We start from the raw sequence: 14,170 nt of genomic DNA on the forward strand, positions 1-14,170 counted from the left end.
CCCTCCTTTCCCCTCTCTCCATCTACCCTACCAGCAACCATCTGGCCTCCACCATTTCTTGCATTCGCCAGAACTGTCATGTGGAAGACTGCAGTCACCAGTACAAAAGGTTTGTAAGCCTATCGAGGAGCAAGATGAAGAACAGCATGACAAAAAGTTGAGCTGATTTATGAAGTAGTTGTAGAAGAACCTAAACAAGGGAGCCACGGGAACTTTGCAGGCATGGCAGTCTACAGGTTTAGAAACTGGACATTTCAGAGTTGTTTAATGAGAACAAAAATTATATTTTCCACAGTGAAAGATCCATTTTGCATGCTGTGTGTTCATGTGACTGAAAAAAAAAGCTGTACCAGCTGCTGTGAATGTGTTACAGCTGGTAGCTATTGTCACCGTACAGAAACTCCTGTTGATGGTCAAAGAGCCTTAGAAAAGTATCTTTGACATGGCAATCTTCTAGACAGCATGGAGGGAACAGGATGGGACATCTTTGCTTTTAAAAAAGGAGAGGAACGATGGAAAAATGACAGCTGCGTTTTTAAATAGAAGGGAGAGCAGTTGCTGCAATCAGATTAAAAACAAAGTCTCTTTCCTAACAATCTCCATTGAAAAATGTGTTTGCATTATGCTATGGGCAGAAGCTACATCTCTTACAGCAGCTAAAAAGACCACTGATAAAAGGAAAGAATTTTGTATTAAACAAAGATACCTGCTATACAGCTTTTTGTACAAGTCTATATTCCCAGCACTTGTGTTCAGCTTCATGTAGCTTTTAAAGCTGACCTCAGTTGCTACTCCTCGACTGTAGTAATAGGTATCTCTGCAAAACAGAAAGTCTATTATGAAACCCAGTAGTTTCAGTTTTCAAACAAGCAATAAACTGTGCCAAGCTAGAGCTTCTGACGTGAACACCACTAAAAATATGTTGGTTTTTTTTTAATTAAATGCCAGTGTTGTAGTACAGTGCCAAAGACTCAGATTCTTTAAACATTTGTCAAGTTCTGTTTCCCATCAAACAGTTACTAGATTAAAATAGTATTTTTATCTAATATGCATACAAGGTAGGAATCTTCAGCCTCATGAAACAGGGCAAGACGAAGACATGCCTTTGCTGGTACATTTACACAGCATAGCTGAGTTCAGGTCCAGTAAGCCGTGACAGCCACGTTTCTGTGGGACGACAGGACGACAAGTGCTGCTGTTCTGCCAGGCTTTCTAGCTGAGGACCAGCTCTGTGTAGTTGCTGCTGGGCTGTCTTACTGGTGTTGAAACTACTGGGGTCATTGCCGGTTCAGAGGCCTTAGTTCAGAGCACCACGACGCAGCGTGGGCACAGACAAGTTCTGCCTGCCTGGGCAATAAATTCACTCCATTACTGCACACATATCGGAAGACAGCATTTGCCAACTGTATCAGAGAGAGGCAACATCAAGTATTTCAACCGCAGAAGAATTTAGGCTACGGCATTATGTGGGGAGAACGTGGGCAGCACTATGGGCCACGAATGTTTATGGCAATCTTCCACATGAGCTGGTGTTACTTGTGTCCTCAGAAGACCGAGGCTTTCCAGTAATACTGGTGATGACAGGTTAAGTCAGACTGGATATTATTGAGCAATTATAATGATCTGCTACTAACTGAAGTGAGCTCTGGAACACGGCTGTGAGTAAATGTATTAGATACAAGTGACCCCCCTGAGTAACCGCTGCATGCGCGCCAGACCCCGTTACTTGGAGCAACGTTTCATTTTGGTTCTGTAACAGCTACCATTGTTAAAATCGGACCCACCTGGGTTCACAAGAACTAGATCACCAACTGCTTTTTGTTTCAGATACGCGTTCTTAAAAACGGCAAGACGGAAATTTTAACCTTTCTGCGTATGTGCAAATGCTGACGAAGGTTAGACTTACACACTGTAGCCCATGTCTTTACATGCAATCTTCCCATAATCGTCATTCCAGTCATCTTGACAAACAGGATACCAGGATTTGCTGACAGGTGAATAAACTTCCAGGATAAAGTTTGGTCCAAAAAGTCTAACTGCCAGAAACAGAAGGGGGGAAAAAAAAAAAGAAACCAAGAACAACACATGCTATATCACTGCTCTTTCTCTACTTAAAAGTATTGTTACCCGTAATATTTGCTTGTATGTATGAATTGGTGTTAATTTAATGCTGCCTTCTACTCAAATTCTGAGTAAATATCAAGTAGATAGAAATATCGCAATGACTTAATTCTTTCGTGTAAGGCAATTTAAGAACTACCAGTTTAAAAATGCAAGTGTACAATATAGTGTTCATCTTTTCATTCAGCTTTTATGCTCAAAATTCTCTTTCACATTCTCCCACTGTGAAAGATTGCAATAGCCAGTCTTTTCTTATCTTTTATCTACACAATCATACATTTAATATATTGTATATTGTGTATAAACAAAATACAATCTATTCTACTACATTTATATGTTATATCTTAATACACCAAATTTCTTCAGACAAGTGCTTGTAGAGCAAGAATGTAATAAGGAGCAATTAGCTCTGACATTCCATGCCCCATTATGTATTTATTTGCACAAGAATTTAATATAAAATAGTTTAAGCAAAAGAACAGATTGAACAAGCTTCTCCAAAATCCATTATTCAACCAAATGGAGAGGAACAGCTTTAGAGCATATGCCAGTAAATGCTAACCCTGCATGAGGCACGTGCAGAATAAAAGTTCCCAGAGAGATAGTGAGAGCACAGCCAGCATTTTCCAGAGTGGCACTGGCACAGCACAGGTGTTAGAAACAAGATGCCACACCTTTGGAACGGACAAATCAATGATGTTTCCACCTTCAGCTCTGCACTAAAGCTTCCCTTGGCATCTTTTCAGTTGGAAACACTGATCAGACCAGGCTTTCTTACACAAATGAGTTATGAAGTAGTTGAAGCGTTATTGGGAGAACGAGGAATGCAAAATATGTGGAAAAAGACGAGCCTGACTGAAGACCACCAGATTTGTGTTGTCATTTGAAGTTCTACTAAGAAGTCAACGATGACTATTCATTCCAGAGACAATGTTACATTGTTTTGCACAAACCCCGTTCAAATTAAAAGGTAATATATTAAAAATTGATTCAAAGTTAAGCCACCTCAAACCCCTGAGTCAGTCATTTTGTTTCAGCTTTTCAATCGGACTGGAAACAAACTGAATATCTAGACACAGGCTTCAAAGTGCTCAAACATCCTAAACCACTGTTGTGGTTTAACCTGGCAGGCAGCTAAACACCACACAGCCGTTTACTCACCCCCCCTCCCCGCGGTGGGATGGGGGAGAGAATCGGAGGGGAAAAAAAAAAAAAATTCATGGGTTGAGATAAAGACAGTTTAATAGGACAGAAAAGGAAAGCAAAATAATAAAAATAATGATAAAAGAATATACAAAACAAGTGATGCACAATGCAATTGCTCACCACCCGCCAACCGATGCCCAGCCAGTTCCCGAGCAGCGGTCACCGCCCCCCGGCCAACTCCCCCCGGTTTATATACTGAGCATGACATCACATGGTATGGAATATCCCTTTGGGCAGTTTGGGTCAGCTGTCCTGGCTGTGCCACCTCCCAGCTTCTCGCTGACAGGGCATGAGGAGCTGAAAAGCCCTTGACTAGCGTAAGCAGCACCACATAACACACCCATGTTTTAGTTGTTATCAACATTGTTCTCCTCCTAAATCCAAAACACAGCACTGTACCAGCTACTAGGAAGGAAATTAACTCTATCCCAGCCGAAACCAGGACAACCATTTTAGAGATATAACTTAGGCTAAAATGGCCCTATTGTAACTTAGGCAAGATTTGGACAAGGCAATTTGCTCAAAACCTCTTGCAGTTGGCTGAAGGTCCCACCTCCCTTGACTGCTGGCACTCACCACACCGGGTTTCATCCTCCCCGTCGGGGCAGTGGCTCACTCCATCACACCACTGCGAGGGCGGCATGCACAGTCCTGAAGATCCACACTCTATTAAGGAGCCGAGACAACGATTCTCTACTGCGGGGAGAGAGCAACACAGCCGTTAGGCTGAATATCAGCTTAGCCTCAGGTGACTACTGCCAACTCTCATCTTAAAGAGTATTCCTCTTTGACAGAGCAAAACATCAGAAAGAGCTCTTAAACTCAGAGATGGGAGGAGACCTAGCCTGACACAACAGAAGATGTATTGCTCTGTCCTTTACATCGCTTGTGAGATTACATCACTGATGCAGCTGATTGGATTTTGTCCCCTGCCTCCCCTGAATAAGCAAGCACCACTAAGCTGTCTAAAAGGAGTCAGTTTTACACTGACAAAGCATAACACTTATAAACAGAAAAGGAGGAAGAAAGCAATTACTCCAATTGCATCCTTTTGCTTTCACTGCCATTTAAAACAAGATTACATTCACCCTGTATAAATCAAAGTGAGTAAAAAAAAAACCAAACCCTAAGAACACAAAGTGTCATCCTAATAGTTTTAAATGAACTCCCTTCTCTCTTCCTTTCTTTTCTTGCACAGATCAGAAAGGAGAGGCTCCTAAAAACATAGCAAATTGTTTTTTTAGTTTCCTTTGAAAAGCGGCCTTCATTGAAAGGGAAATTAAGATAGCACAGGACAAACTTCACCTAAGCCGAACAGAATTGCTCTAGCCCAGCTTCAGAGCTCGGTCACCCCGGTTGGGGATGACTTCCAAGGCAAACCTATCATCTGCGGTATGGCTTACAATGGTGAGACAGACTGGGCTCACACATTAACACACTTTCAAAGCAAAAGCCTCACAGAAACAAATAAACGGACGTGAATTACTTCTGCTCCAAGAGACATCCCATTTTACTAAAATAAAACATATCTTGGCCGTTTACACTCTTGCAGTTAAGGTATACAAATTTACTTCAACCTTCTTCCTTCACTTGAAATTAAGCGAAGTTCAAACTTGGAACATAGTTCCGTTTCAGAGAGGATGCTCAGCAGTGACTTCCCTAATGAAATGCACTGCAGAATGTGTTGGCCACGCAAAGTCACATGCCAGCTATCCCCCAGTGCAAAAACCCTTGTAAGAGGTCAAACTACTCTTCACTAACAGCTACAGTGCTGTACAGTTGTACTGCACCAGCTTTTGCCAGATAGATTGGAGCTTTCCAGAGAGGCCACCTGAATAAGCCGCTCCAGAAGAGTCAAAAAGCTGATGACATCACTTAACGTCAAAAACACTTACTTGATGAAGGGAAAGGAAAGTGACAGCAGCATTGTTCATTAAAAAAAAACAAACCAAAACAAAACAAAAAACCAAACCCACACAAACAAAACGGAGCCATTAGAAAGCAATATTAGTTCATCTCCCAGGAGATAGGTAACAAAGACTTTCCTGTCCTTAATTCAGCATAAAATGGAAGATAAGAATGTATATTTCTAACTTTAAAAGTTTAATACAACTTTGCTTTCAGAACCAAAAAAAAAAAATTCTTACCAAAATACCAGATAAAGAAAGCAGCAACTGCACAACAAATGACTAGTAAAATGGATAATATAATGACTATGGCTTTCTTCACACCTGAAATGAAAGCAAGGAGAAAAAGAGAAATTCGGTTCACAAATAAGGTAATTTCCAGCCACCAGCACTATCTATTTCCTTGACATTAAACACAGACATTTTTTGCCAGATAGACTTTTCTCCATTCCACCACCCTTCCTCCAAATTGCCCAGGTTCCTGTCCAGTTACACTGGCATCCCAGCCAGCTATTACTTCTTCATGGACAGGGAGGTGGCTTCTTCGATACAGGAGTTGGAAGGGAAGATCCCTTTTATTTGTTATCTTACGTTGGAAGACCTGAAGTCTAAAATTGGAAGAAATCCCGACAAAACTTACTTGATGCACATGTTCTCCCAGATGAACGTGCTACTGGCCTACTCGACTGATGGGTAGCAACCCTTGGGACATAGCTTGGCACTGATGGAGCATTTGTTGAGAAGTACTGTGGATACGGGTTAGCGTCTACTGGCTGCCTGGCAGAATAGACATTTTCTGGCTGAAAGCCATGATTTTCATAGTATGGCGGTGGACCCTAAATGATAATGTTGAGGGGAAGGAAACAGGAGAAAAAGAAAAACAGGAGGCAAGACTGCAATTAGGACAAAATAAGTTTCAAATGCCATTTACATTCAGAGCCCTACTAAGTAATTCTGCCAATGCAGAAATACACCACGCATGCATAAACATACCAGTGACTCCAATTTACATGGAGAAAGAGATTTAAAGTACATGCCTAATACCCCACACTTGGAATAATAAAAATAACAGAGAGTGAGACTGGAAGGCGTATGAAGAGCTCAGTTTCCTGATCCGAAGTAACTCAACCTAAGAAGAATTCTTGAGCCCAGTCCTCCAGCTGGCCACACAAGCCATCGCACTGGAACATCTGACAGGGTAGAAATAAGCAGCAAGGACAGTTTTAGGCAGTACCGTCATTGAAAGAAATGCTGATGAGTAACAGCCTTTGTGTGTGCAGTTGTCCGGTTCTAGCATAAATGCTTACTGCCCCGTTTTGTCCTATGACAACACCAGGTATACCAAGCAATTTCTGAAACGCACTGGCCTACAGCAGGTTGTGGAATATTTATCCTGGAAGAGCTTTAAGAACTAGTTAGAAGTCATTCCAATCTACCCCTCCAAAATAAGCTTTAAAAGCATAAATCTCTCCCAGGAGTATCTGAGCACTTGAAACGCTACTTAGTTCAAGCCTCTTACACCTGCCTCACAGTATATCTTTCCCTTTTTGCACAAAAGAAAACACAACAAATACTCCACATTTTAAAAGACTTGTTAACCAGGACATCTCTCAATAGGCTGTTACTTGTAAAGAAATAAAACCTCATTAAAAAAAAAATCAGAGGGGAATATTTTGTTTACTTACTACAGTAGAGGTCATCTTTCCTTTGTCAGCAGCACCAAAACAATTCAAGTGCTCGGAAGTAAAGCGTGAACCTATATATATATATATAAAAATCCAACAACAACAACAAAACCAGAAAACAATCACAACCAGAAGCTTTGTCCACCTTTCTTGTCGTTTTTTTCTTTGGAAAAATGCCAAATCTGGGGGGAAAAAAAAATACGGAAGTATTTCAAGAGCGGATACAAATTAAGGTGCAGCATGAAATCGGATCTCAATAGCCTCTCAATACAACCTTGAGGATTATACAGTGGCAACTATTCACTAACACGAGCGCCACACAAACCGAGAAGATTAAGTTAGTGCTCACTCTGCTGACAGAATGAGAGTTAAAGAATATCCTGGCAACAACCCACATGGTGTCAGTACCAAGTTCAGGTCCTCCTGCCTCTCTCAACACTTACTCATGTATCGCTCTGAGGTTTATGACACAGAAACGAGAACATGAACAAAGCATTGGGAAATACAAATTCAACCAACTCATTTGATAACGCCACAGCTAGCAGCCCCACAAACCACATCTTTTTCACTCTTCTGCATTGCAAACAGTTATGTGTTGTAGCCACCACACCAAAAACAGGGAGAGAAGCATGGCAGGGAAACAATATGCCACACCAATACGAAAGTTTTTCAAATAGAGTAAAATAGAGGAGCTACATCCAATGTTTCAAGCATATAACAGTTTATTTTAAAGTTAAACATTAACATTAAGTAAAACCACAGATTAGCAAAGACACAAGAAACACAAAATGTTTGCTGCCGCAGTTCTAAAATAGGCAGTTATATACCTCCAAAAGCAATCATTTTAATAAATAATTTAATCTATTGAGTCCTCTCATAAAGTTACTCTACGTGAAAAAAAGCCTAGGAAGTGCCTCAGTCACGCACTGAGAAATACCCTTCTCCAGCTTGCAGAGCAGTACCCTGCACGCAGGCACACTGCCATGACCCCTGTTGAAAGCCACGACTATAAAGAGCAGTTGCATTACGACACAGCATAATTCAGCCCACAGTATAAGGTTATGTTTTAGAACCTGTACCAAGGTGTCATCTCACCCAAAACTGAACTGCAAATGTCATTGAAGCAGATTTCAACAGCAGCTTGGCACCTTGAGCGTGCCAATACTTTGTGACAGTTTAGGAAGGCTGATTCTGGTATTTGCTTATTAGCACCAGCAGAAAAAAGTAAATAATAATGCACTGTTAAATGCTTATTTGCATGGCAGACAGGTGAAAAACAAATCTTACTCCTACTTACAGTAAGTCCATCAGATTGGTGACTCAGGATTTAGGACTTCTGCTTTATGTCGCATCCATTCTTACCCAGGTCTTCACAGCAGAGTCGGAAAGTATGGCTCTAACCAGACTTAGAAGACAAGTAACAAGCTGCAGGAAGATATTTTTGTTCCTTCTTCTCTGAAAAGGAGGGGGGGAAAAAGGATTAGGAAGTTTAGTGACAGCAGACAGAAGAATACTAGGTGGTGATTGTGAGGTAAGCCAACAGGTACTACGACCAAAGAAAAACCCAAATATTTTTCACATTACCATTTGAAAGGGTTTGCAAATTGGCAGATGACAGTCTTCATCACTCTTTTGGGTTTTTTTTGTTTGTTTGTTTGTTTTTAAATGAACTGAGGAAAAAAATATCTCTTGCTTAACTGGCTTTCAACCACCGCTCCCCATTTAGTTCTTGTTAATCTATTTCCCCTCCAGTTTCTGATTAATAACAGTTTCCCGTTATCACACCACAAAACACAGCGAAGTCATAGGTACATACAGATTTCCATGGTATTAGACATACACATTTGCCAGTGTATTAAAAACAGATTAAACCAAAACCACCGGGCCTCTGTTAGTTTGCAAACGTTTAAGGCAAAAATCGATGTGTAGCAACCAATAATGATATAATCTAGTTTTCTTAAACATGCTTCACTGACACACTTCAAAATGTTTTACAAATACATCATCAGGGTACTGCAACAACTTCACAGATAAGGAAGCTGGGTCATGGAGAAACAAACTGACCCATCAAACACTCCCCGTCCCAACAACTACAGAGCTAGAAGAGACTGGTCCATCTTATCTCAGTCCAACACTTTGGCCTCTAACTCACCTCACACATCAGACAGATTGAAATAGATCCCACATGAAAGTATCATAAACGCACTCTAGTGCAGAAGAGTTTAGTGGGAACGCCCAGCTATCCTTCCCTCCCACTGCCAGTCATTCCTCCTGATGTCTGCCGAGTTATAATGGCACTTGACTGGGTATCTGAAGAAACAAACCTCAAGAGTCCTTTAAAGTGAGCTGGTGGAGTTAAAATGTACAGAGATCCCCAGGCAAGGAAACAGGGATGGAGCTCACCCCTGCAGCAGGCTTAAAGATATGAGACAGGGCCCAGGGAGCCAGAGCCTTGCAGGTCAGCTTGCTAACACCTTCTAGCTTTGGAAAAAGTATACCCAAATAATGAAAGGGACCTGTCACTCATATGCAGTCAAGCCCTTGAATTTCAAAAACTACAGTTTACTCCAGTATGGATGGAACAGAACCAGCATTTAGACCTCCAGCAACACAGAAGGTCCAAAATCAAGTGTGCTTTTGTTTCTGAAAGTAAAGAAAAGATGCTACTGTTTCTAATGACAGGTGATAGAAAGAGCATAAAACGTATAGCCATCACTGACATAGTATACTGATGAATACAGTGAAACGTACTGCCTCACAGCTCGCAGCTAGTACTTGAAATATTTTAGCTTCTTCTCACATATGCCTTAGGAGTGTTACAATTAAAGTTCTGTCGTGGGTCATTAAGATTAAAAAAACACATCATTTTTTCCAATAAAAGTTGTCAGAATGAAAAAAAAAAAAAAAACAAACAACCAACAATAAAAAAATTGAAAATATTAGATTAATTCAAAACAAATTCAATCCAATAGCTTTTTTAGTTTTTCTATGGATTTCTGCCAATCAATTCTTTATATTTAAGCAAAAGTTGCAGTAGAGTTGGTCTGCACTTCATTTGATAACATACTACTTAATTGAATATAGACTTCCTCGACTATTAGTCCTCCAGAGGCTTGTCCTCCTCCCTGCTACAGTGACAGCCACTCTGTCCCCTGGACAGGAAAAGCACCAAGCACACAGTCGTGCTGCTCAGGTGTAAGCGGTCCTCACCGCCACATCCTCCTAAGCCCCTCACCTCGCTACCGCTGGGCGAAGGTGAGCCTCCGCTTTTGCCTCCTTACAGCAGCATCAGGTCACGACTCCTTTATACTGCGCGTGTCCTTCGCTAGCCAGGAGCCGACATCCCCAAAAGACAACAGAAAGAACAAAAGGCAAAGAAACCCTAAAGATTTAACCATGATTTTGTTAATGAAACCAGACTTGCTGGCTTTTACCCTAGTTCTCCATGCAAGAAATAATAACGGTACTTCCTTAGTACACACCATGTCGTAACTGCTAATTAAGAGCAGTACCATGCTTTGGAGGCACAGAGTTCCACAAGTACCGCTAGCTATATTAGTTTCCACAAGCTTTTATATAGGGATCACTGCATGTTGTTTCCATGCCTAGATGCCTGAGTCAATAGGACGGAGTAATTACCTTCCGATACCCTAATGTAACACTGTGAATTCAACTCAGCCAATGAAGCCAGAGTTATACTGGCAACAGTATGCTTCCTGCATTTATGTATTACTTCAATATATATTTTGTGCTATTTCCTGAAATAGAAACATCATTAGCTGTTTGCTAAGCTCGATGATAGCTATCAACAATTGAAAAAACAACCACCAAAAAAACCAAACTGGTTCTTCACGGTTAGACCTACGTAAAGGCAATCACATGCAAACAAGGAAGAAGGGAGAGGACAGAACAGTTAAAAGCCAAATGCATGAAGTCAAGTTCAGCTTCTAAAAGGAGGAAGCATAAAAGCATCCACTCTACGTGAACACTGACTAACACAGTGTCACATTCAAAAGATTAGCAGTTCCCTTTATCGAGATAAAGAAATACAGCACATGCAAATGAACAAACTGGCAAAACTCATTCAGATAGCAAAGTAGTAATTCCAGTGCAAGCTCAACCTTAAAAAAGGGCAAGCCAACAAATTATGGCTTCTGTTGATGATGCTAGAAAGGAAGTATGCTTTCTTTTTTTTTATTCCCAACCATTTTATGACCACCTAGAAGTTTCAGTAGTGTAACCTTAAACACAATATAACCATGATACAAAGGTTGGGAGGAACGGGAGGAGGGGCAATTAAAAAAAATAAGAAGAGAGAAAACAAGAAAAGAGGTGATTCCAGATTCATTGACGTGATCTTTTCACACACTGGGTGATTTCTGCCTCTGCTACCTGGACAAGAGAAAAGACACACGGTCAAGGTTCCTGTTTAACAAGCAGCACTAAAAATTATCATGACTTGCAAACGAAGTATAGAAAGGTTAAAAAAAAAAATCTAGTTATGTATGAAAAAGAAAAGGGACTAAATAAGAATTTTCATCTCATTTCATTAACAAGATTTCCTTGATACTTCTTCAGGAAGTAGCACTGAATATTTTTATTGCAATGATTAAAAAAAGTGAATGTAATTCACTCCACGGGCTAAAACTTATCCTCTGGAAAGGGTCAAAGACAAGCCGACAAGCAACTGAATGTCTCAAAGTCATCAAAATCAGATTCTTCCAATGTCCTGGCCTTTCAGCTAACCTTCTCAATAGAGGTAAGCTCTACTTGGCGTGCCTATGCAGTAACGATACACATCCTGCAGAGAACTATACGAGACTATGTAAATGTTTATATGAAAGGTTGCCACACATAGAGCCTTGGCATTCTTAGATCTCCTAAGAAATAGCTTTGAGGCTATTCTAGATTAGCTCGCAAAATACCATTAAACTGTAGAACTACTTACCAACAAGTGTCAAAAAACAGTGCCTCTTGATAAGCCCTACCAGCAGCCCAAATAAAGTCCCCAACAGTATTCCCAAGGCCAGCAAACCAAGATTAATACTACTTCCACACACAAAAAAAGGCATTAAAAAGCTCTGAGTGTAGCAGTCTCATTTTAAACAGTTATAGGATGCTGTATTCATACTACAAATGGTCATCTACTTGTCTTCTCTGAAAACAGATGTTACCATGAAACTCGGCCTATCACAAGTACATCACATGCCTTTGTTAGGATCGGTAGGGTGGGAAAGGAGGCTGAAAAGTCGTTGCCTAGCTGAGCGGATGACGTGTGGCAGAAGACCCTACAAAAAAAAAACATTTCTGAAACAGAAAGGGCCAAGGGCCCAGAAGAACCAGATTTGCTGGCATGGTAGAGATGGACCTATTGGTCAGGCAACAACTCCAGAGGCAGCCATTGCCCACAGCACCCACCACCTCACGTGCAGAGATCACAGTGTTGCTATGCAACAGCCAGCCTGGCACTTGGATGCTTTCTTCCCCTACACTACATCCTCGGTTCTGCCTCTGCCCTTCTCCTTCCATGGCAGAACCAAATAACTTCATCTTCTGACAGTAAAATTCAAGTCTCTGTCTATGGCTCTGAAAGTCCCTGGCAAGGAAAAAAAAGCTCTCAAGAATATTTGTTCACCTCATTTGAGTTGCAAATGAATATTGTATGAATATAGTACCAGTAGGTACCCACTCCACAGAAAAATAAAAACTAGCAACGTTAACAAATCAGTCTTATTTAGATATTTGTCCAGGTCAGCTGTTTTCAACCTGCGAACTACAGATCCTGAGGAGCTGTAAACCACTTCCAAGGGGTCTATGGCAGATAAGAAAGAAAAGCAAGCCTGCTGGCAGGAGGTTTGAATTCACTCCACAGGGAGGCCCGTATTGCCAGAGACAGGTTTAGGGATCCACGCATCAAAGACATGGGAGAAGTACTGATGTAGTAGCACGGACACAGCCGCGGTACTGGAACTACTCCATGTGGACCGACCCGTGACTGACACAGGAGGAAGAGCCCCTATCTCCAGGAGCGGCAACTCCAAGAGAAATATTTTGACAAGCATCCTAGAATGCTGTTTCGCTTTGTTTTTCCATCAACATCCAGGAACATAGTTTCAACTTATTTCCATTTTCAGGCTAGACTACCATGATGGATTTGCTCTAGCCTGACTTTTCTATGTAGCAGTATGATTTTTAACAGTTTAAGAATGAAAAAAAGGAAAGAAGACATGTTAAGTCCTACTTCGACATCAAATTTTATCTTAGTCCACCTGTCTTTTGGCTTTACATTTACGTTGATACATGTAGGTAACAGCCACAACTGCAATCATTTCCCAGTTTCATTGTTCTATGCCACACCCAACGTCCATCTCTTCCCCCACCTAACACTGCATTAGTTGATGCAAATCATCCTTCAGAGGTAAAGCTGCCTCCTTTGGCTCTTTCTAAAGCGCTAAAGGCATTAGTGTCACTTTACTCAGGGCAAACAGGGATACTGAGGACAAAGGCACAATGTGAGAATGGTCTCTTAAATTAACTGACACCCACCCACCCAGAAACCCGAGGTCCAGGTAAGCCGTGGTCATCAGTAAAGCCACCTGAGGAGAGGTGTAGAGTGGGGTTGATTTCATCATTCAAAGTTTTGGCCCAGAAGTTTCAATGATATGGCTCCCATGGGAAGGGACTCTACCAACTAAATTACTCTTCCAAAATTACTTGACAAGTTGGGACAACTGTAACCAGAAATTAGCGCTTTTGCAAGAAACTAAAGCAACAGTGACATTAATACACAATGAGGAGGCCCCAGAACTAGATGCTGTTCTAGTTTATTCTCCGCATGAGCGTCGACTCACTCTGTGACCTTGAAAAAGCTGCCTAATCTCATAGTGCCATGTCTCCCTTCGTCACAACGGCAAGAAACGGGCAGCCTCCACCTCGAGAAGTACGAGGTGGGACAGTGTTGGCGTGCGTAGAGCGCTCCGCACCTTTCCTCCTGCACCTCGTCGGATGGCGTTATTCACTTCACAACACCCATTCACCTCTTCTGCGCTACTTTAGCTCCCGTCTTGCCTTACCCACCGGTCGGCGGGGAAGCGCTACTTTTTCGCACTGCACCTACCAGTAGAGAAACCGGCTGTGGGAAGGGGGCAACCGGGTAAAGCAGAGGGAAACACCGCTGAAAGGGGCGAGCTTACGTGCCCCCTCGATTTTATCAGCCGGCACCTCCTTTTCTCGCTCTCGGGAGACGCCGCC

General features: G+C 41.6%; 1 protein-coding gene across 1 annotated transcript in view; it reads right to left on the reverse strand.

Annotated features, from left to right (window-relative positions):
• TMPRSS2 (transmembrane protease, serine 2) overlaps positions 1-6,987 on the reverse strand; it is a 12,964-nt gene extending 5,977 nt beyond the window's left edge. The window contains exons 1-6 of the mRNA XM_009328042.1: positions 6,920-6,987; positions 5,875-6,070; positions 5,475-5,558; positions 3,904-4,023; positions 1,907-2,036; positions 707-817 (exon numbers count right to left, since the gene is read on the reverse strand). Coding sequence (XP_009326317.1) covers positions 707-817; positions 1,907-2,036; positions 3,904-4,023; positions 5,475-5,558; positions 5,875-6,070; positions 6,920-6,934 — 656 coding nt within the window. The 5' untranslated portion in view covers positions 6,935-6,987. The remainder of the gene's footprint in view (positions 1-706; positions 818-1,906; positions 2,037-3,903; positions 4,024-5,474; positions 5,559-5,874; positions 6,071-6,919) is intronic.
• Between the last annotated feature and the right edge of the window lie 7,183 nt (positions 6,988-14,170).

The sequence above is a fragment of the Pygoscelis adeliae genome, unplaced genomic scaffold (assembly GCF_000699105.1).
Source record: "Pygoscelis adeliae isolate BGI_AS28 unplaced genomic scaffold, ASM69910v1 Scaffold154, whole genome shotgun sequence".
Classification (NCBI taxonomy): Eukaryota; Metazoa; Chordata; class Aves; order Sphenisciformes; family Spheniscidae; genus Pygoscelis; species Pygoscelis adeliae.